This window comes from Cervus canadensis, chromosome 8 (genome assembly GCF_019320065.1).
Source record: "Cervus canadensis isolate Bull #8, Minnesota chromosome 8, ASM1932006v1, whole genome shotgun sequence".
NCBI classification, from domain to species: Eukaryota; Metazoa; Chordata; class Mammalia; order Artiodactyla; family Cervidae; genus Cervus; species Cervus canadensis.
Window position 1 is genome coordinate 35,306,687 of NC_057393.1, and position 20,583 is coordinate 35,327,269.

Here is a 20,583-nt window from a genome sequence, read left to right on the forward strand (position 1 = left end):
TAGTAGGTAAGCCATTGACACTGGTTCAGTAAAAATCAACTAACCTTCCTTGAAAGTAGAGCAGGCTGAAGATGGGAACAATGAGGCTTAGGAAGAGTCTCAGACCCATTTTATTACTAAGTAGTTGAAAAAGAACACTTTTACTTGGACAAATTTATTTGCAATTTCATTATCCACAGGGATTTGGTTTTGAAATAACTGATGAAAAGAAACATCAATCAGCAGTTCCCACATCCTGCGTAATTCCTCGAAGAATTTCTTTTTTTTTTTTTTCTGAATCAGAGGCTTAACAGAGATGATTACAAGCCAAATAATACAAAGTTATCTTTTTAGAATGAGTTTTAATTTATGGAATTCATCAGATAAAGGTTGACATAAACTGAAAATAAAGTTTTACATGTACTGATGACAACTTATAATGGGTTCAAGTGACATTCAGGCTATATGTTAAGGTTCTTATATGGGGAAACATCATTTTTCACTTGTAACTAGTGCCCAAAATGTGGCCATGATCATGGGACAGGTGGGAGGTTTGACAATTCATGTCTTATACATACTGTTTAATTGCACTATGCTAAGTCCAGTATTCTCTGTTAGTAAACTTCTTGACTTTTACTTTTGAGGTGTAGGGGTTAAAAATAGCTGCACTAACCAACTTAAAGACTTACCCTCTCTGAGCTTGTTAACCAAGGGGATTAAAACTATGACCTCACCTTCTGAACAGTTGTAAATAACTTATTTGACATCTGAGATTGCTTAAAAATAATGAGAGAAAGGGATAACAGTGGGTTAGCGACGAATTGAGCACGAAGAGGTCATTTTTGAAGCTGGAAGCTGATTTTTACTATTATTTCTACTTTTATATATGTTTGAAATTTTCTGTAAAAATGGGGAGGGAGAGAAAGTAAACCAAATAAAACCAGATGATGTCTTGCATTTCTTTCTAAGCTATAATCCCTGGAATGATGTTGGATTCTCTTCTATCCCTTCTTCTTCCAACGTTATAGCTTTACTCTCAAATGATTCACTAGACTGTGAAGTCAACATTATCGAATAAGTCATACATATTAGATGCCCAGTTATTAAAAAAATTCAAATTTTTATGATTTCAGTCACAACTTTGGCAATTGTCTCTTCTTACGTCCTGGTTCTGGGAAACAAGAAGATTGCTCAGCCTTACTCCAAGGTAAGCTACCATCCAAAGTCTTCCTTAGGTTACAGATTTTCGTTTCATTCTGTATCAGTTCAGTTAAGTTGCTCAGTTGTGTCCAACTCTGCGACCCCATGGACTGCAGCACACTGAGCTTGCCTGTCAATCACCATCTCCGGAGCTTGCTCAGACTCATGTCTATCGAGTCCGGTGATGCCATCCAACCATCTCATCCTCTGTTATCCCCTTCTACTCCTACCTTTAATCTTTCCCAGCATCAGGGTCTTTTCAAATGAGTCAGTTCTTTGCATCAGGCGGCTTAAGTGTTGACGTTTCAGCTTCAGCACCAGTCTTTCCAATGAGTATTCAGGACTGATTTCCTTTAGGATGGACTGGTTGGATCTCCTTGCAATTCAAGGGACTCTCGAGAGTCTTCCCCAACATCACAGTTCAAAAGCATCAATTCTTCAGTGTTCAGCTTTCTTTATTCTTTTATTTTTTAATTCTTTGTTCTTTTTATTTAATTTTTTTATTTTTAAAATGTTTAAATTTTATTTATTAAATTTTTATTAAATTCTTTTTAATTTATTAAATTTAATAAAATGTATTTATTTGAAATTCTTTATTCTTTATTTCTTTATTCATTCTGTATAGGCAGCATCAAGAAGGGGGAGGATGAAATAAGGCAGAAATAGATACAGAGAAATACCTCCCATGTTCACTGGCTTGCAAACTGTCCCAGGGACTTCAAAATCACTCACTTCAAGTCACTGCAAGAAATGACTTCTAACACTCATTCTTCTTAAGTTGAATAAGATGCAAAACAGGATACGATATGCATATAAGTAGGCAGAATTAGCCCACACATGTCAGGGAAATAAAATAGGGTTTTTGCTAAAATTTTTATCTGCTCATTCATTGCTTATCCCTAGCACCTGTAATAGTGCCTCTCCCATAGTGCTGCTGCTGTGACACTGAATAAATATTTGTTAAAGAGGAATTTACTTTACATTAAATTCTGGTCATTACTATATTACTAGATTTAATGTTCCTTATAGCAAGGACTTATCCTTATTGATTTTTGTGTCCTCAGTCCTGAGCACAGTTCCTGGCTGAAAGCTGTTTGCTGAACTAGTTTTTAAAGATCAAAACTTCTGGCTAAAAGTACAACGATATGCGAAAATATGGGTGAATCTCATAAACCTAAATCCAGGGAAAGAAGCCAAAATGCAATAAAGTACATCCTTTATAATTGCTCTTATATAAAGAAGAAAAGCCAGCAAAACTAATCTATGCTGGCAGAAGTCAAGATAACATTTACATCTTGGAGATGAGAAGAGGGCACAGAGGAAGTCTTTGCGGTAATGATAATGTTTGGTTTCTTGACCTGGGTGCTGGTTACAAGAGTGTTCACTTTATAAAGTCATGAGGAAAGGGGTAGGGGTGATAAATAGGCAGAGCATAGAGGAGTTTTAGGGCAATGAATATATTCTGTATGATACCATAATGATGGATACATGTCTCTATACATTTTCCTGAACTCATAGGATGCACAGTACCAAGACTGAACCCTAATGTAGACTCTGGCTGATCAAGTAAGTTCATCAGTTGTAACAGAGATACTACCATGGTGGAAGATGTGGGGGATAGGGGAGGCTATGCATGTGTCAGGGTAGGGAGTCTATGGGAAATTCTGTGCCTTCTCTTCTATTTTGCTGTTAACCTAAAACTACTCTAAAAAATTAAGTCTTAATTCAAACTCTCAAGATGTACACTTAGGATATGCACACTTAAAAAAAAAAAGGATATGCACACTTTTCTTTATGTAAATTTTATTTTAATAAAAAGTTTTCTTATAAAAGCTAAAACAAATCCCTCTGGCTAAGATAATATTTAATATCTTAGTCCCTGTATTCTAAATTCAATTGTAATTTTCTGTGGACAAGGATTCCATGGGCAAAGATTTGTAAATGTATACGTACATTCTAAACATAGTTGATCAAACAGGCTATCCATTTTATTATCCAGTGTATGCTACTGCTAAGTCACTTCAGTCGTGTCCGACTCTGTGCAACCCATAGACGGCAGCCCACCAGGCTCCCCCGTCCCTGGGATTCTCCAGGTAAGAATACTGGAGTGGTTTGCCATTTCCTTCTCCAACGCATGAAGGTGAAAAATGAAAGTGAAGTCACTCAGTCGTGTCCGACTCTTAGCGACCCCATGGACTGCAGCCTACCAGGCTCCCTCCGTCCATGAGATTTTCCAGGCAAGAGTACTGGAGTGGGGTGCCATTGCCTTCTCCGATCCTGCGTATACTTAAGACTTAAAAAGATCCTGTTCTATAAAGAGGGTAAAATGCCCATCTTTAATTTTTATAGGTTCCTTTAGAAAGTTTGATTTCAATATCATAATTTGTTATTGAGCCAGATATGTTAGAGAATCCTGTAGTCCTTGTTAAAGGAAACTATGTCACCCTACTTCATCTTGATGTACAACAGACCTGGGGCAAACTAGTATGCCATGTTTTATACCTCATGACTTCTATCCCTTTTCTTAAATTATTAGAACAAGAAGGACTCCTTTTCTCATGAAGAATAGCTGATCCTAAGGTTGGTCAGCATCCCATGGTCCAACTAGTCTGGTTCAAAAAGGTGAGTTGGGCTAAAGATGAATCCCTTCTTGAGAATTTGGAATCACAAACAGAGATGGAGCCAGCCAGCAGAGGAGCTGAAGGAGGAAAGATGCCTTAGGGTTGAGTCAGCTCCATGGCAGGAAAACTGTGTGCAGGGTGAACTCAGAAGAGAGTGGAATGTGGAGGAGATCTCACAAAGGGCTGTGTGTATGAGGCTGGATCAGGGAGATGCCCAGATCTGTGTTTGATCCTAGACCTGTGCTTCTCAATCTTAGCTTCACTTGGAATCACCTGGAGAGCTTTATAAATACTGCTACCATGTTCTCACCCTCAAGGATTCTGGTTGATCTGGTTAAATTTTGTACCTGTGATGTGGCCTGAGCATGGGATGTTTAAAAACTCCCCAGGTGTCTCTTACACGCAGCCAGGGCTGCATATGGTAAATTTCTGGTCAGTTACAATAGCCTTCCTCTACCTGTGGCGACCAAGGGGACCTCTGCTCCTTGTAGCAGGTGTGTCTGGAACAGGAGCTCTGATACACAGAGATGCTGTAGATTGTCCCATGTCCCTAACTACAGGTAGCAAGAGTCCATAATACCGTAACTCAGATTTGACGACTGTCCTCACAATTGCAGCACATGGAGGGGTGGGTGGGGACCAATGTATTGTCTGAACAAACTCCTTACCCTGAGCTCCAAATCAGAGACCTCACCCCCTAGATTTGCCAAACAGCCATCCTGTGGGTTTGTACAGGGATAATGTAGAATGTGTCCTCTGCCCCTGGGCCTGTGGGAACATTTGAGGTCTCTGACACTTTCTTCTTAGGAAGGGGAAAAGGCAGGCATGTTCCCTAGAATGTTGGTGGAGGTGGACACAGGGCTGCACCTTGACCTTTCTGTATCTTAGCCAACAGTCTCATGAATTCAGTATGAAAACAAGGGAGCGTAGGAAGGGTGGGAAGGATTGTTTTCCTCTGCAACCAAGGGAATGTATGTTTCCTTACCAAGAAAGATTTAAGACCATATATAGATCAATCGATTGCTCAGTTGTGTCTGACTCTTTTGCAACTCCATGGACTGTAACCTGCCAGACTCCTCTGTCTGTGGAATTTTCCAGGCAAGAATACCGGAGTGGGTTGCCATTTCCCACTCTAAGGGCTCGTCCTGACCCAGAGACCAAACCTGCATATCTTGTGTCTTCTGCATCGGCAGGTCTATTCTTTACCACTAGTGACACCTGGTATGTTTCCTTACCAAGAAACAGATTTAAGACCATACACACCAGCTATCATATTGCCATGCAGGCAATAGCTCATTCTTTAAATCATCATTGTTGCCTCCACAATAACCTGCATTTCATAAAATGCTGCTGTATTTTCTTATCAGGGCTTTGAAACAAGTCTGTGAAAGTGGTAGAGTAGGTGTTAATAGCTGTTTGACAGGAGAAAACTGTGGCCCAGAGGGCTGCTAAAAGCTTTGACCAAGGTCATAAGACCCAAGAGTCCTGGTCTACTCCCCTTTCCACGCCTTGGGTGGTCTCTCAGTATAGGAGCCCGATCACATAATGACACAACATTCACATTCTGACAGACAACTAGAACACTACTCAGCTTATGCAGATTTAAGAAATCTCTTTAAATTATAATTCCTTTTTTAAAAGAAATTAATTAATCAAAGTAAGTATCCTAAAAGTCACATTAAGATCATGTCAACTTATGCTTTTTTAAGTCAAGAATTAAAAAAAATCTAAACTATCACAACATTGTCAAGCAATTATACTCCAAGTTAAAAAAAAGAATTTAAAAAGTAAGAATGCAGTTTGGTGTATTCTGTTTAAGATACTATCGGCTCAGTGTAAAAATTCTGGAAAACTCAGAAAAGCTTAAAGAAGACAATAAAAATGACTGTCACCATACTACAAAGTTATGAATATATGTGTATATAATATCTGTATGATATATGCATGTATATATTTATAAAATTTATAAAATTAGAATAATAATTTGTATTGTTCTGTGTCCTCCTTTTCATGTACTTATTTTTTCAAGAACAATTTCTTATGACAAAAATTCAATATAAAAGTTTGACAGATAAGTAAGTCTTGTATTATAAATATTTCAGGATTTAACTTTTTAATTGTTGATTCCAATTTTCACTGTTATAAACACTACCATGACTACTCTCACATGCAAGTATTTTTCCATATCCCTAATTCTTTCCTTTAAGTAGACTTAGGGTAGATTTTTTAAGGTAGCATTATTGGATTGTACATGGTTTTTATGTCTGTATTTATTACTAAGTTGTATCACCCTACATATTCAATTCTGAATATAGAAATGCCTATTTATCACATCCTTACCAATAGTTAGTATTATCACTTTCTACGAAATCATGTCCTTTGACCATTTTTGTTGCATTTTAAGCACCTTTTATTTATTAAGGATATTACCTATTCTTTTCCTTTCTTATCTGATGCTGAATGTTTCCCTACTGATTATGATTTGCCTTTTGAATCATGATTTTTAGCATATAGACATTTTACATTTCTAACAAAACATATCAACATCTATTACATATTCTTTATTTGCCATAATTCTTAAAATGTTTCTTCCTACCTTGATATTAATGAAATATTACTTACCCCTCACTCTATAACTTTTCTTTTTTTACTCTAATTTATTTGGAGCTTGCTTTTATCTATGATGTGAGGTGAGACACTGCCTTGATTCCTTCCTAGATATTTACTCAAATTTGCCAAAGCCTGTCATTGAATAATTAATGCCCTTCCCACTTGTGTGTACATAATCAGTTCAGTCAGTTCAGTCACTCAGTCGTGTCCGACTCTTTGCGACCCCATGGACCACAGCATGCCAGGCCTCCCTGTCCATCACCATCTCCCGGAGTTTACTCAAACTCATCTCCATTGAGTCAGTGATGCCATCCAACCATCTCATCCTCTATCATCCCCTTCTCTTCCTGCCTTCAATCTTTCCCAACATCAGGGTCTTTTCAAATGAGTCAGTTTTTCCCATCAGGTGGCCAAAGTATTGGAGTTTCAGCTTCAACATCAGTCCTTCCAATGAACACTCAGGACTGATCTCCTTTAGGATGGACTGGTTGGATATCCTTGCAGTCCAAAGGACTCTTAAGAGTCTTCTCCAACACCACAGTTCAAAAGCATCAATTCTTCGGTGCTCAGCTTTCTTTATAGTCCAACTCTCACATCCATACATGACTACTGGAAAAACCATAGCCTTGACGAGATGGAACTTTGTTGGCAAAGTAATGTCTCTGCTTTTTAATATGTTGTCTAGGTTGGTCATAACTTTCCTTCCAAGGGGTAAACATCTTTTAAATTCATGGCTGCAATCACCATCTGCAGTGATTTTGGAGCCCCAAAAAATAAAGTCAGACACTGTTTCCCCATCTATTTGCCATGAAGTGATGGGACCAGATGCCATGATCTTAGTTTTCTGAATGTTAAGCTTTAAGCCAAGTTTTTCACTCTCCTCTTTCACTTTCATCAAGAGGCTTTTTTTTTTTAAAGAGGCTTTTTAGTTCCTCTTCACTTCCTGCCATAAGGCTGGTGTCATCTGAATATCTGAGGTTATTGGTATTTCTCCCTGCAATCTTGATTCCAGTTTGTGCTTCATCCATCCCAGCGTTTCTCATGATGTATTCTGCATATGAGTTAAATAAGCAGGGTGACAATATACAGCCTTGACGTATTCCTTTCCCTATTTGGAACCAGTCTGTTGTTCCACATCCAGTTCTAACTGTTGCTTCTAGGGACCAGGGAAGCTGCATATAGATTTCTCAAGAGGTAGGTCAGGTGGTCTGGTATTCCCATCTCTTTCAGAATTTTCCACAGTTAATGTGATCCACACAGTGGAAGTGAGAAATAGATTTAAGGGACTAGATCTGATAGACAGAGTGTACATATTACTTCCTTCAAAAATCTGCTATTTTATAGGGTTTTTCCAAAGATGAAAGCTTGAATTTACTTACTATTCCTACTGTTTCCTAATTTATTATTTTATATGCTAATTATTTATTTTCTCTTGAGTTCCTTAGAAGATGTATTGTTTCATGTTCAATTCATATATTGTTATTCTTTCTGATTTAAAATTCATATATTGTTATTCTTTCTGATTTAAAATGAAAGTATTTAGAAATATGACTTTGCCTCTATGTAAAGCATCCAGTAAGTTTTAACAAGTGTTCTCTTAAAATTGCATATTTGATTTCAACAAGTATTTAGAATAATATTCTTAAAAGTCCCTGTTGATGATATTTAAAAAATGTTTTCATGAGTTAAAATTAACATTGCCCTGGGACCAAGGAGGATGAGATCTGTAAAATGCCTGCTAACCCTGAGCTCCAGTTTCTCTTCTGACTACTTGCATTCACCTGTCTGTAGGTGTGGGTCACATCTCTCTATAAGCAATAAATGAACACCAAGGCCATCAGGTTATTAGGAGGTTCTTGGTTGAAAAGCTAGGATCAGAAGCACTTAATTCAAAAGGAGCAGAGAAGTGTGTGATAGGGTTAGCATGGAACTTGGTGTGCTGAGGTCAGCAGTAGAGGAGAAAAGGAAGAAGCAGAGGATCACAGAATGAGGATCTAACTACATTAGAAGGAGGTCAAGGCTGAGGCTGCCCAATGTCTAGCTGGGGGTCCGCAAGAGTGAAATGATTGGACAGGGACATGTGTCGATGCCAAGACTGAAGGGCTGCTAAAGCAGTTTCCTGCCCTGGCTTCACACCTCTTCTAGGGACCAGGGAAGGAGCACCCTGAAGAGGGAATCACAAAGCCTGAGTCTTAATTCCCACTTGGCCATAAATCCTCCGTGTGGCCTTGAGCACATCACTTCTGCTCTCTATGTTGTCAAATGAGGGATCTGAACTAGATAACCAGAAAGACGTGTGAGTCTGGGCTTGTAGAGCTGCAGGCTTCATTCATGGAGGAATAGGCATGGGCTCTGCATGAAGAGTGGGAGTCTTGGGTAGCAGGTCTACAGATGGTTGAATGGGAGGAGTAACCCTGATGGGAACATCTCCCCTTGTCTCAAGCCAGACTGGTCCCCTGGCTCTAATGACACTTCTTCAGACTCCCTTCAGTCACCTGTGACATCTTAACTCCCATCAGAACTGACATTGGCCACAAGTGGTCTGCATCTTGTCTTAGAGCTCAAAGCAGATTCTTTCGACTGTGGAGGGGGCTTTCCCATACAATCCCCGCTCTGTAAGGGCTACTCTGGATGAAGAAGAGTGAGCAGCCAGCCTCAGGCTATTGCTTAGAGATGGCATCGATTAGATATAGAATAGAGAATCTGGTTTCTAAGCTTGTAGCTGCTACTTTCATTATGTACATGATACATCAAGCAGGTAAATCTATTTCTTCATCCATTAAAAGAGGAATGATAATAACAAAGACTTGCTGGAAGATTCTGAGAATTATGTGAGATAATATATAAGAGCATCTCATCAATGCTTCTGCCAAAGAGTATATCAGCAAACAGCCCAGACATAAAATAGCAGAGCTGGAAGAACTGTTAGATCTAGTGAAGAACATTAGTTATGCGGAGAGGGAAACTGAGGTCCAGTGAGACTGTCATCTGCCTAAGAGAACTGTTATGAGCCTCATCTAGGGAATTAGGCAGCCATGGGCAGTGTGTGCAAGCACATTTTGTGTACATGTGTGTGCCGGATGTTTATATGTGCATATACATGAAATGAGAGAGAGCAAGATGCAGACGTTACAGTTGTTAGAGATTTGAGGGCACAGCTGGAAGGGCTGGCCAACTTTTTAGAACTGCCTCTGCTTAAATGAGTCATACCTTCTAGTTGTTACTAACATTCTCCTTTATTCAAAAGAACAGGGCTGGTTGAATGATAATTAATAACAGGCTGATGATTCACTTCAGTTGAATGCACACATTCTAAGTGCATGTGCCACGTGAACAATTTTATATTTGAATATATTAAAACAGGCTCTTAAATAGGAAAGCATTAAAATGGGAAGCATCACATATGAGTTCGTTATGTTCTTTTTGACTCTCATCCTTGGAAAACATTTTCAATGTAACTCAGAGGACCCTTAGGTAGACCTCTTCTATCTGGATTGATGGAAAATAACCTTAATTTTGCTCCATGTAAATCTGAAGGGTGGGGGGCAGCCTAGAGAGATATGCGATTCAATTCTTTGGTTTACAGGTGAGGAAAGCAAGGACCACAAAGTGAGTGACTTACTCAAAGTCACAACTTTTGACAGCAGCGGGGCCAGGTTTAAAATGTAGATTTTAGATTTGCAAGGATTCCCTTGGGGAATATTCTTAGCCTGCACATTTGAGCATGGATTTGATTTGAGCATAGACCCACCTCTCTGGTTTTTATAGTTCATTACCTTTCATCCCAGAATAATCAAAAGTTTTCCTTTCTAGGAGATGGCAAAACTAGTCACAGCCCACCCTCCTGATGCAGTTTATATATTTGGTCTGTATTTCCCTGCTCCTAAAAAACAAAGAAGAAGGGACTTCAATTTTATTTAAAGCTATTATATGCCAAACCTCATCTTTATCAGATTGCTATCTAGGAACTCATTTAAATCCTCCAGTGAACACTATAATGTAGGCTTTATAGTCTCCATCTAAAATACAAAGAAACCTGAGGTGCGAGCGATAAAGTACTTTGAAGCTTGTAACTGGCAGAGCTGGGATTCTGTGCTCAGTCATGATCTCCCCTGACTGGTAATGGTCAGGGGCAAGGCTTTGCTTCCTCTTTTTAGTCCCAGCAGATCCCAGATCTGCTACAAATCTAAGTTAGCCTTGCCTTGTAGTTCCCAGAGTTCAGGGAACACAAGGCCTTCATGCGATTGGGAGGTTTTACATGAACAACAAGAGAGGAAAAATCAAATTCATGTAAATTGGGTAAGTGAAGTTAACTGAAGTTCCTAATTACAGGAATCTTCCTATCTGTAAGTAAACTGAGTCTCTTCAAAAGGGATTTAAATACAGTTTCCCTATCTTATTGATAATGGGACCCTTTTATCATTGTGTTTTACGTACAATGAATATACCCAGGAAAATGCTGGACTAGCCATCTGAGAAATAACTTGAGGAAGCCCTCTTAAAACAAAAATAGTGAGAGCATAAATTCAAGCTTATGGGGCTTTTTCCTGTTGAACAGGCTGCAAGTAATAATGCACTTACTCTGAAAGATGGAACATCCATTGGGACGTCCCCAAAGAGGCCGTGTGTGCCCCACACACACTGCTTGATCAGGTGGAGAACTTGGCAGTGAGGCACGTTCAAAGATAATCACACTCAATGAGTCCACACTAACAAAGCTGCCTGAGTCACTCCTTATATGGAGACAGATGGTTTAATGTATCCTTTAAGATGAAATTCTTTTTACCTGTGTAAGCTCTGCTGGCAAGCCTCTCAAGAGCAAGGGAAGGTATTCATAATTAAGCTAATAAATAATGAACACCAAAGGTGTAGATTCCTAGTATCCTATTGGAGGTTAAGAAAAGGAAAACAACAAAAAGAAATTCCAGAGGTATTCTAAGCCAAGGTGCATTGTGAGTAGCCAAGCATGAATAGAATGGGCAGTTTCCCAAATTTATTTGAGCACAGAACTCTTTTTTTTTTTTTTTTCAGGACACGTGTTCCACAGGACACAAGATGAGAAAACATTGGTCTAAGGTATAACTTTAAAGTATATAAGTTCTTTGCCATTTGCCCTTTTCTGTGTCTCTGTCCCTCTCTTTTTTAAAGCTGGGAGACTAGAGCCTACACATACCAATGAGAGCTGAATCCTAGGGCTACTCGATGTTCTTGCCAGCAATGCTGCCACCCTTTCAAAGGGCTTTTGAAATTCTTTTTCAGTGATTGTCTCCAGGGATCAGGACACAGTCCTCCGAATATCCTCGTTAGTGGCAAAGGTTGACCCTCTGAGAGGGGGTTTGATTTGGGGAACAAAACTGTGCAAAGTTAAGCCCAGTTATTCATGTTCAAGAGAAAGTAGACAGATGTAGTTAAAAGTGAGGATGTGGGTTTAAACTCCAGCTTTACCTCTTATGAGGGGTGTGACATCACAGAGGTTACCTAATTCTTCTAGGACTCAGTGCTTCACCTGCAAAATGGACATAATCATACTTCCTCACAGGCTTACTGTGATAATGATTGAAAAATGAGACAGATAAAGTGCTTAGCACCAAGCAATACAAGTGACAAATGTCCCCTAACAAAACTTTGCCTGATTTTACTGTATGACTTGTAAACTGGCAATGAAGACAATTCTCAAAGATCTAGAAATGTCTAGCTATGGAAGCAAAGTTAGGAAGAATCTCTGATCTCCCATAAGGAATTCTCTAAAAGTCAAGAGTTACTTGTATATTTAAATTCTAGTCTGTTTATTTTTTAAACGCTCGGGTTTGTTTTTTTAAGATTTTCTTTTATGTGGACCCTTTTTAACGTCTTTACTGAATTTGTTACAATTTGCCTCTGTTTTACGTTTTGGTTTTATCCCATAAGATGCACGTGGGATCTTAGCTCCCCCACCAGGGAAAGGACCTACACCCCCTGCATTGGAAGGTGAAGTCTTAAACACTGGACTGCCAGGGAAGTCCCCCATAAAGGCTCATTGCTTTTTAATCACATTTTACACAGGTAAACACCTGTCATCTTGCCATTTAAATGGCCTCAACAATTCCTTTCCAGTCCTTGCCCTGTGGGAGGGATATTGAAACACTGTTCTGTCACAGCCACCGTGGGAGGTTCTGATGAAGTCCCAATGGACCTGCTTGGGAAATTGGGAACTACATTATTATTCTAATAGTAACTTTATAATAGCCAATTTCATAATGTGAGGCTCTTTCATTAAACAATCTAATTTACTGGTTTATTAGAACTGATACAATAAATTTTGTCCATTTCCTTAACAAGGCCATTTTCTGTATTAAAGTACCCTGTTTGTAGAACAGAATACAATAGCATTTTTAAGCAGAAAGAAACCTAAGTTAATTGAACATGAAGGTCTCAAAAATGCCAGTTATGTGTGTTTTGTTTGGCCTTTATTCTGTTTAAAAATCTGCCTCCAGATTTCTGCCTTCTTCTAAAAATTAAAAAAATATGACCCATCTTCATGTAGCACGTTCTCATCAGCAATAATCAGTTGGAACTGAAGATTCATTTTTAGGTAAGACATGTCTTCTCTGGTTTACCCCAGTCACTACCACTCCCTATTGTCTTATACTCAACTGTTTCTTTCATTGACCTTATCATCCCAACCCCCATTGGGCATTTGAGTTTGAGAACCATGTTTTAATCTATCTCTGGTATTTTATACATATAAAATCTGAAATCCAGGGATACTTGGTCACACAGTCCATTACTGCCTGAACTGGATTTCAAAACCATGTCTCCTGATCTCTACTTCAGGCTTCTCTCCATCTTATCACAGAACTACTCATCTTAAGACTGGCCAGTGTTAATTACTTTTAATAAAACCTGACATGTTTACAAAATATGGTGCCAGTTGTTTTTTTCATGAATGAGAGGGCTCTGCTTCCTCTTTCCCCTCCCACCCTCGGAAAGGTAAATAGTTCACCTTTCTTGTGAGAAGTATTTGAAGAAAGATTTCTGCAAGTTCTGATGCAGACCTATGTGTAGAACAATGACATCTTAAAGCTAGCATCGTAGGCAAACCCAGCCTATACAATCAGATGCTAATCTGATGTTATGGTCATTCAAATTAAAGTGATTTCAGAACAAATAATAAAAGCTAATGTTTATTGAGTTATAGGAACTGTTCCAAGTGCTTTACATGTATTATTTCATTTAATCCTGACTGTAATCCTGTATAACAGGTACAGTGGTTATTGCCCACCTTGTATTAATAGATGCAGGTAATGTAGCCTCTATTAGCCATAAGCTCAACAGTGGGCAAGAGTCACCATCATCACCAATCAACTGAGTACCATTTTGAACAAAAGGAGAGAGCTTATCAAGACTACTTTCTCATACCTTGGAATACAGGCAAAATAGAGTTTACCTTTTTAGGGCTCACCTCCAACTTGGAGCTGCCATGTCAAAGCAGGGGGGGAGAGCTGTCACTCATCTGTGTGTCTCCCACAAAGCCCAGGGCTGAGCCTGCTGCACAGTAGAATCCCAAAAGTTTTTGCTGAAATGGGAGGCTTGTGCTTTCATTTTGTTACTGCTTGCAGCTACACAATGAATAAACACTTGTTTTAGCTAAGCCACTGTAAATAAAAAGGAAACTATCTTTGTGTTCACAAATTTGGCTTCCATCTTAATAATGCTTAATCAGCATCTTTCTTTGGATGTCCTGTCAGACCGGATAAAGGGGGAGTTTGACCTTTCACAGGAGAGACAACTGGGGTGGCAAATAAGAGTTTGTGCTTGTCAAAGACCTAGAGGAAATCAGAGGGAGACAAAAGGGATCCAGGCAGTGGGTCTAAGGAAAGATTCTGGATGCTTTGCCTTTTAAGTTCTGGTACACTGGAAACATCTGTTGAAGAAGTTTGACATCATAAGGTCATGAGCAAATATCTCTTCACACTTTCTTTTGGTTCAGCGCACATTCCAGACCTCCACACTGTTGGCTCGTGTGAAATCAGATCGGGTATATCAAACAAAAGGAAGTGTGAACATGACTGAAACTACTGATAGGAAGACAGAAGTCTCTAGTATAAAATCTATGAAAATATGGATTGAATTCAACAAATATATAGTAAGCAAAATCTTAATCTAAGCTTATAACATCCTTTCTAGGACCATGGCTATTGAGAACCCTCTGTTAGAGACAAGGGCAGATACAAATAGCTCTAAAAATGATGGGAAGAATTAGAAACATCAGAAAAGTCTATAGAACTTGAGAAAATAGAGGTCAGGGAATGAGGTACTTCAGGCTAGCATGGATGCAGCTTGTGGTGTGTGTGTGTGTGTGTGCACATGTGTGTGTGTGCTATTGCTACCATGAGAGATGACCCTAGACAAATAGCCAAATTCTATTAATACCAACTCAGATGTTCAGATGTTTCTCTGTTTCTAGGGAACCATTAAAGGCTTCCAAGCGTGAGGGTATCAGGATGAGATCTGCACTTCAGGAAGGTAATGCTAATGGAGGTGGGGAGGAATGGGATCCAGAAGCAGGGGGACCACTGTAAAACCTCCCCCAGCAGCCTGTGGAACAGTGACTGCAGCCTCAGTTAGGATCATGGCCCTGGGGTCAAGAGGAGATGGCAGATTCTTATGCGGTTTGATGGGGGGGGGGGGGGCTTTTCCTGTTGAAAGTGGACATGAAGAGGTAACTCCTAACTTTCCTGGTTGAATAATTGAGAGGATGAAATACACTTTCAGAGAAAACATTTGTTATATAGGGCTGTGTGCACAGTCACAACAATTCATTAAGAAGTTAAAAATCAGAGCTATGGGTCACTGGTCAGACTATAGACAAAACAGCCCAGATGATTGAAATTTTTACTTCTTGGTCCATTGTAGGCCATCACCTGGGCACAAACCTTTTTCATACTCATCCACAAGCAGTAAGTAATTCCTCTAAAAGCCGTCTGATAGGTTTGGCTTGAGTAGTCACTGAAGGTCATGAAATGTTTCTTAACTCTTGTCATGGAATAGATAAAGAGGCCAATCACTGTGAAGGTGATATAGGCTATGGATATTTTCCCCTGGACAAATAATATTTTGAAGAACTAACTGATAAAATTATAGCAAGGATGGACTTATTATCTGTCTTGTTCATGCTGTTTACTTCTCGGTTTTTTGGTTTTTGATTTCTTATGAACTATATATTTGTGTGTTGATTGTGTATTAATAAAAGAAATGATGATATCCTCCCCCACCCCACCCCTGCTGAGGGATCAGTTCTATTGCTTCAAACAAGATCAGACCTCATTGGAGTAAATAGAAATTTTTCCAGCTACCCTGAATTCTTATATTAAGATTTTGTGTGTGTGCATGATACTAACCGAACCCTGTTACTTCCTGCAAATAAAACTCTCTGAAGAGTTCTACTAGATAGCTTTAGTTTATTAAAAATTTTATGAACAAATGGCAATGTGTCCACATTTTATACTTTTAAATTTGAATTTTACTTCTGTAATGAGCCCATATCATTGGGGATTTTAGTCTGTGAGAGGAACAGGGCTGTCCAGTGTGAAAACACATTTCTGTAAATTCCATTCACTACAAGTACCACTCCCTCTCACTGAAAGCAAACTAGAATGAATAATCATTCCCATTGGTTAAGTTTCACAGCAGGCCTATGGAAAACATGAATGAAATTACATTTTCTGGGGAAAGATTTTTTTTTCTTTCTTTTTTTTTTTTTTTTGCTGTTGTTTAAAACTATAGGTGTTTTTAAAAATAGGCTCATATAATTAATCTGATGAAATTTCATTGGATAATTTTATTCTTTCTCTCCTCTCTACAGAGTGTGGGCTTTTGTTTTTCTTGTTCTCTGACACACATTGCCAGCCACGGCCTACCAGGATCTTCTCCCCCAGAACATGTAACTTAAGGAGGCATTGCGTCTGTTTCCCTCAGTACCCCAGGCTGACATTTCACAAAGTACTTTTCATCATGACTTCTGCAGAAGGTCTGAAAAAGCATCTGAGGCCATAATGAAATTATCAGATTTTTAGGGTGGGTGATGGGAATGGGTCTTTTCTTTTTCTTTTTCCACAACTGAGCAAGAAACCAACTGCCTTTGGACATCAATGGAGCAGAATTGATTCAGAAGCTTATCTTTTCACAAACTATGACAGGTCTGTTTTGTAATCCGCAGTCGCAAGTGCTATTAGAATCCATTGCAAACCCCAAGCAATGGCTGGTGTGATCCAGGTCTGGTCTGATGGCAAAGGTCATGCAAAGGCAAATCAGACTCCTGGGTCTTCATGTTCCAGTGGGGAGTTTTCAGGGCACTGGATGGCGCCATACCACAAAAGAACTCTTTATGTCTGTGAAGCATGCATTCCCACCACTGTTATGATTATGGCATTATTCATACTTGGCGCCTTTTCATTTATTTCCTCCTCAGTGAAAATGCACTTATTAGGCCCTTTCCCAAGGACAGGAGGAAACAAAGAACATTGGACAGGAAGAATGGGGAGCAAAATCTCTAGGAAACAGAGTCCTGGCGATTAGAGACAAACTTTGACCCCTGCCATATTGAGTTTAGCCAATGTGAGTTAAGTAAGGACATCCAGGGCAAGAATTACTCGCCCTTTTGTTATTTCTGAAACCTGAACTGCTTTTAGAAATAAGGGTTGGAATGTTCCATAGGAACTCGAAGCATGGAACGCAGGGGCATGGCACACACACTCGGTGCGGGCTATTTAAAAACCAGTTCCCTGGCTTCCCTCTGTGATTCTAAATGCGTGTCATCACATTACCCTGCAGCAGCCGGTAACTATTTCTATAACATTGTCCAGCATCTGTGCTTGCTGAGGCTGGGTCTGCCCAGCGGAAACAAAGTGGAGAGATGCTAACTGATGATGTTGATCAATCCAGGTGTTCTGTGTCACAACTAACAACTGCCCAATGTTGTTAGTAGTGTGTGTCAAATGACACTTCTTGAATTTTAAGGACATCTATTTAATTATCCTGGGGAGAAAGAAGTGCCTTAGTCCATCAAAAGGATGCTTTTAAAATGAGCCTTATATGTATTTGACAAATAATAACATAGTCACAATTGATCACTTTCTCACGTACAACCAGTTCTTATCCTATGAAAGGATCCCAGCATTGACGACTTTGCCTCTTTTTTGAATTTGTTTGATGTACTAAACAAACTAATTTGTTCGTTGCCCTAATCAACTATTAGCTGTCAGTCAAACAGATAAATCACTTAGGAATATTCTACTCAATTGTTAATCATTCAAAGACATTAGCTAGAAGAAGGACATTAGTCAACATTATTACATAATGTCAAAACACTTGAATAATCAAATCAGTTTGGGGATTTCATATAGACAAAACAATAGATTAAGTGATTTTTCTAGCTTTTTAGTTTCATGTAAAAAGTTAAAACCCTACCATTTATAAAATGTGTAACCACTTGTCATATCCTACACCAAGCATTTTATCTACTGAAATCTCATTTATTTCTGATAACAACCTTTCAAAGTGTCATCACCTCCATTTTACAGATGAGAAGACTGAGGCTCAGAGAGATTTAGTCATTTGCACACAATTACATGTCTAGCTTCTAGGGAGTGGTGGAGTGAGATTTACATACAGGTCTCTCTCATTTCAAATCCATGCTATTTGCCTCTCTGTATGTAAAACTTCAAATAGCCAAAATGGCCAAGTAAGGTAAGAAAACAAAAACCCTAAAACAAATAAGCAAAAAAACTTGAGTCCTGGATCATACAGTTAAGATAACCACAACTCAGTTGATGGACAATTGGCTGATTCCCCCCTAGAACCGGTAACGACAAGCCACTCTGTAGCCTGACACCTGAGCACCAGGGGACCTCTTGTCCCCTGTGCGGTCCTGCTCTGCGAGCTAGTACTCCAACTGCCAAACATTACATATGAGAACAAGTTATCCATGTTACATTATGCCTGTGGAAAGATCTGATTTCTTACTCAAATATTATTTTTTGACTCTTTTCAGACATAGATTGAATATGTGGTTCCCTCATGGCTATCTCAAAACACACAGCAAAGACTAATTCTTTGCACTATCCTATATTAATATTTTCTTTCCCTCCTTATAAGGAGATGAGTTATAAATCAGGTGAGATTAGAAAGCAGTCACTCAAGAATGAATATTTTAAGGAATTACCTAGAAAGAACTGAGATTTTTCTTCCCCACATGGTAAATCATACAGAGTAGCAGCCTGCCCCAGGTCCCCCAGGACAACATCTTGAGCGCATATGTTATGCTGGGTTCTGTATTGACTAATTCAGAAACTCCAGGGTAAAATAACCAAAGTTCCCAAGTCAAAAATGAAAGTAAAAGGAGAGAATGAAGTGAGGATCACTGTTACAACATTCCAACAACTTCACAAATAGCCATGAAAGTAGCCGGCATTACAGGTTAGCAAATTTACCATTGCAAGCATCAACCTGCACCGTTGGTGTCAGGTCGCAAACGAGCCCATCTACCTCTCACTTTACTGATAATTCTTTTCCTCTCCAGAAATATAAGCACATTTGACAAAATTAATATTGAGATCATTTCACTAGAGGGCTTATCTAAATATATGCTATATTAAAAATAGTCATGATATAAATATTTCTCACAAGAGCTGCAGCGATGGTGTGAATAAAAAACTCCCTTCGGAGATTTCAGTAAAACCAGATCTCACAAAGGATCTGAAAGAAAACAAAACAACAAACAGACACACACAAAGAGACACACACAGAACACAGAACAAACCTTATGTTAATCCGGTTTAGCAAAACAGTCACTACTGGACACTATTTTATGAAGTATGATACTATGCCTTGCCAGCTGAGGTAGGCGACATGAATCTGCTGCAGGTTTCTCATAATAATGTTCGGGGAGTGGAAGATATCTAAGCATGTTCTGTAGCAGCTAATAAGAATCAAAATGTCTAAATGCAGCAAAATGTTAGCTCTGTCAAACGGCCAGGCGTGCAAGAGGAATCTCTCTCCCCATGCCCTTTTACCAATACATACAAAGCCCCAAATACATCGGCTGGAATTTTTAAATCGTAAATTAGATATCAAAATGCTTACGGGCCTTACAGTGAGATAACGTCAGGAGGAACGGTGCGTGGAATGGATCTGGCATTCTCACATAAGGCATTATCTTTGGTACAAGTACACACGGCAGGGCATTTTGGCTTTGCTGGTTTCTTCCCCTCAGTCAGCAGAAGCGCAGATAAGAGACATAGGCAATAAGCAATTCTTTTCAGGGGGATGCAGGCATTTCCCATCCTTTGGCTTCTCTCTGATTCCATGCAGTCGAAAAAATATCCCCAAACATGAACAGGGCTTCTGGAATTCAGATGGTGATTGTCTTGCTCTAAGATCAGGTCACATAAGAGTCCACCCTTTTCCTTTGCCTCTGTCTCTCTGCTTTTCAAAACAGGGACCTGCAGCTGATTCGTGAGCCGCTCCTGGCTCCAGCGAGGCACTGCTGGGGAAGAGACCTGTGAGGTGCTGCGAGATGGGAGGGACCCAACGGCTGGAGGAGAGAGCAGACTTGCATCACCACGAAAACACAGAGCACAGACCAGCCTTCGAAGGCAAAGCGAAGTGATGTAACAGAGAATAAACAGCTTTCTGCTTGCACCGGGAGGCCCTTTAATTGTTACCAAAAATAGGACGGCATTATGTCTTATTAGTGGGTGGGTGGGCGGGTGGGTGGGAGCAGTCATCTTGCCTGGGATCTCAGCAATCTCGGAAACCTCTGGGAATTTGCTTTTCCGTGTGGCAAACAACCTAGTAAGAAAAACCAGCTTCGGAGCCAGCCCTGGCTGGAAAAATGAAGTGAAATGAAACTCTCCCTCTGCAGCCTTTGGCTAAAAACCTTGGTATTTCTTGCTGAGTCCACCTGACTGATGCCATCGCTGAAAGACAAACAACACATGGAGAATGTGACTTTCAGGGAATGAATGTGAGTAAATACTTTTCTGACACTTCACTGTCATAAATTATTGATTTTCATAATCCACCCTCCCCCACGTGTGAGCCATTCCCTCCTCCCGTGTGAAGGAGGGAGACCGAAGCACTGACTGCCTCTGTGTCTAACACCCCCTCCTCACCTCTCACACCCCCCTTCTTC

At 39.5% G+C, this 20,583-nt stretch overlaps 1 protein-coding gene and 1 long non-coding RNA gene across 8 annotated transcripts in view; one reads left to right on the top strand and one right to left on the bottom strand.

Moving 5' to 3' along the window:
* LOC122446123 overlaps positions 1–20,023 on the top strand; it is a 93,178-nt gene extending 73,155 nt beyond the window's left edge. For 2 of the 6 annotated variants that reach the window (XR_006270779.1, XR_006270774.1), the window contains 8 exons: positions 1,113–1,186; positions 11,442–11,486; positions 12,318–12,452; positions 12,884–12,981; positions 14,380–14,535; positions 14,857–14,915; positions 16,255–16,466; positions 19,888–20,019. This is a non-coding gene — a long non-coding RNA (uncharacterized LOC122446123). Of the gene's footprint in view, positions 1–1,112; positions 1,187–11,441; positions 11,487–12,317; positions 12,453–12,883; positions 12,982–14,379; positions 14,536–14,856; positions 14,916–16,254; positions 16,467–19,887 lie in introns of all 6 variants that reach the window. The other 4 variants (XR_006270777.1, XR_006270776.1, XR_006270778.1 and 1 more) reach the window with 3 other exon arrangements.
* Positions 1–20,330, bottom strand: part of LGI1 (leucine rich glioma inactivated 1) — a 39,126-nt gene extending 18,796 nt beyond the window's left edge. The window contains exons 1-2 of one of the 2 annotated variants that reach the window (XM_043475951.1): positions 19,542–20,330; positions 19,074–19,145 (exon numbers count right to left, since the gene is read on the bottom strand). In XM_043475951.1, coding sequence (XP_043331886.1) covers positions 19,074–19,145; positions 19,542–20,176 — 707 coding nt within the window. In that variant the 5' untranslated portion in view covers positions 20,177–20,330. The remainder of the gene's footprint in view (positions 1–19,073; positions 19,146–19,541) is intronic. The other variant, XM_043475950.1, reaches the window with a different exon arrangement.
* Between the last annotated feature and the right edge of the window lie 253 nt (positions 20,331–20,583).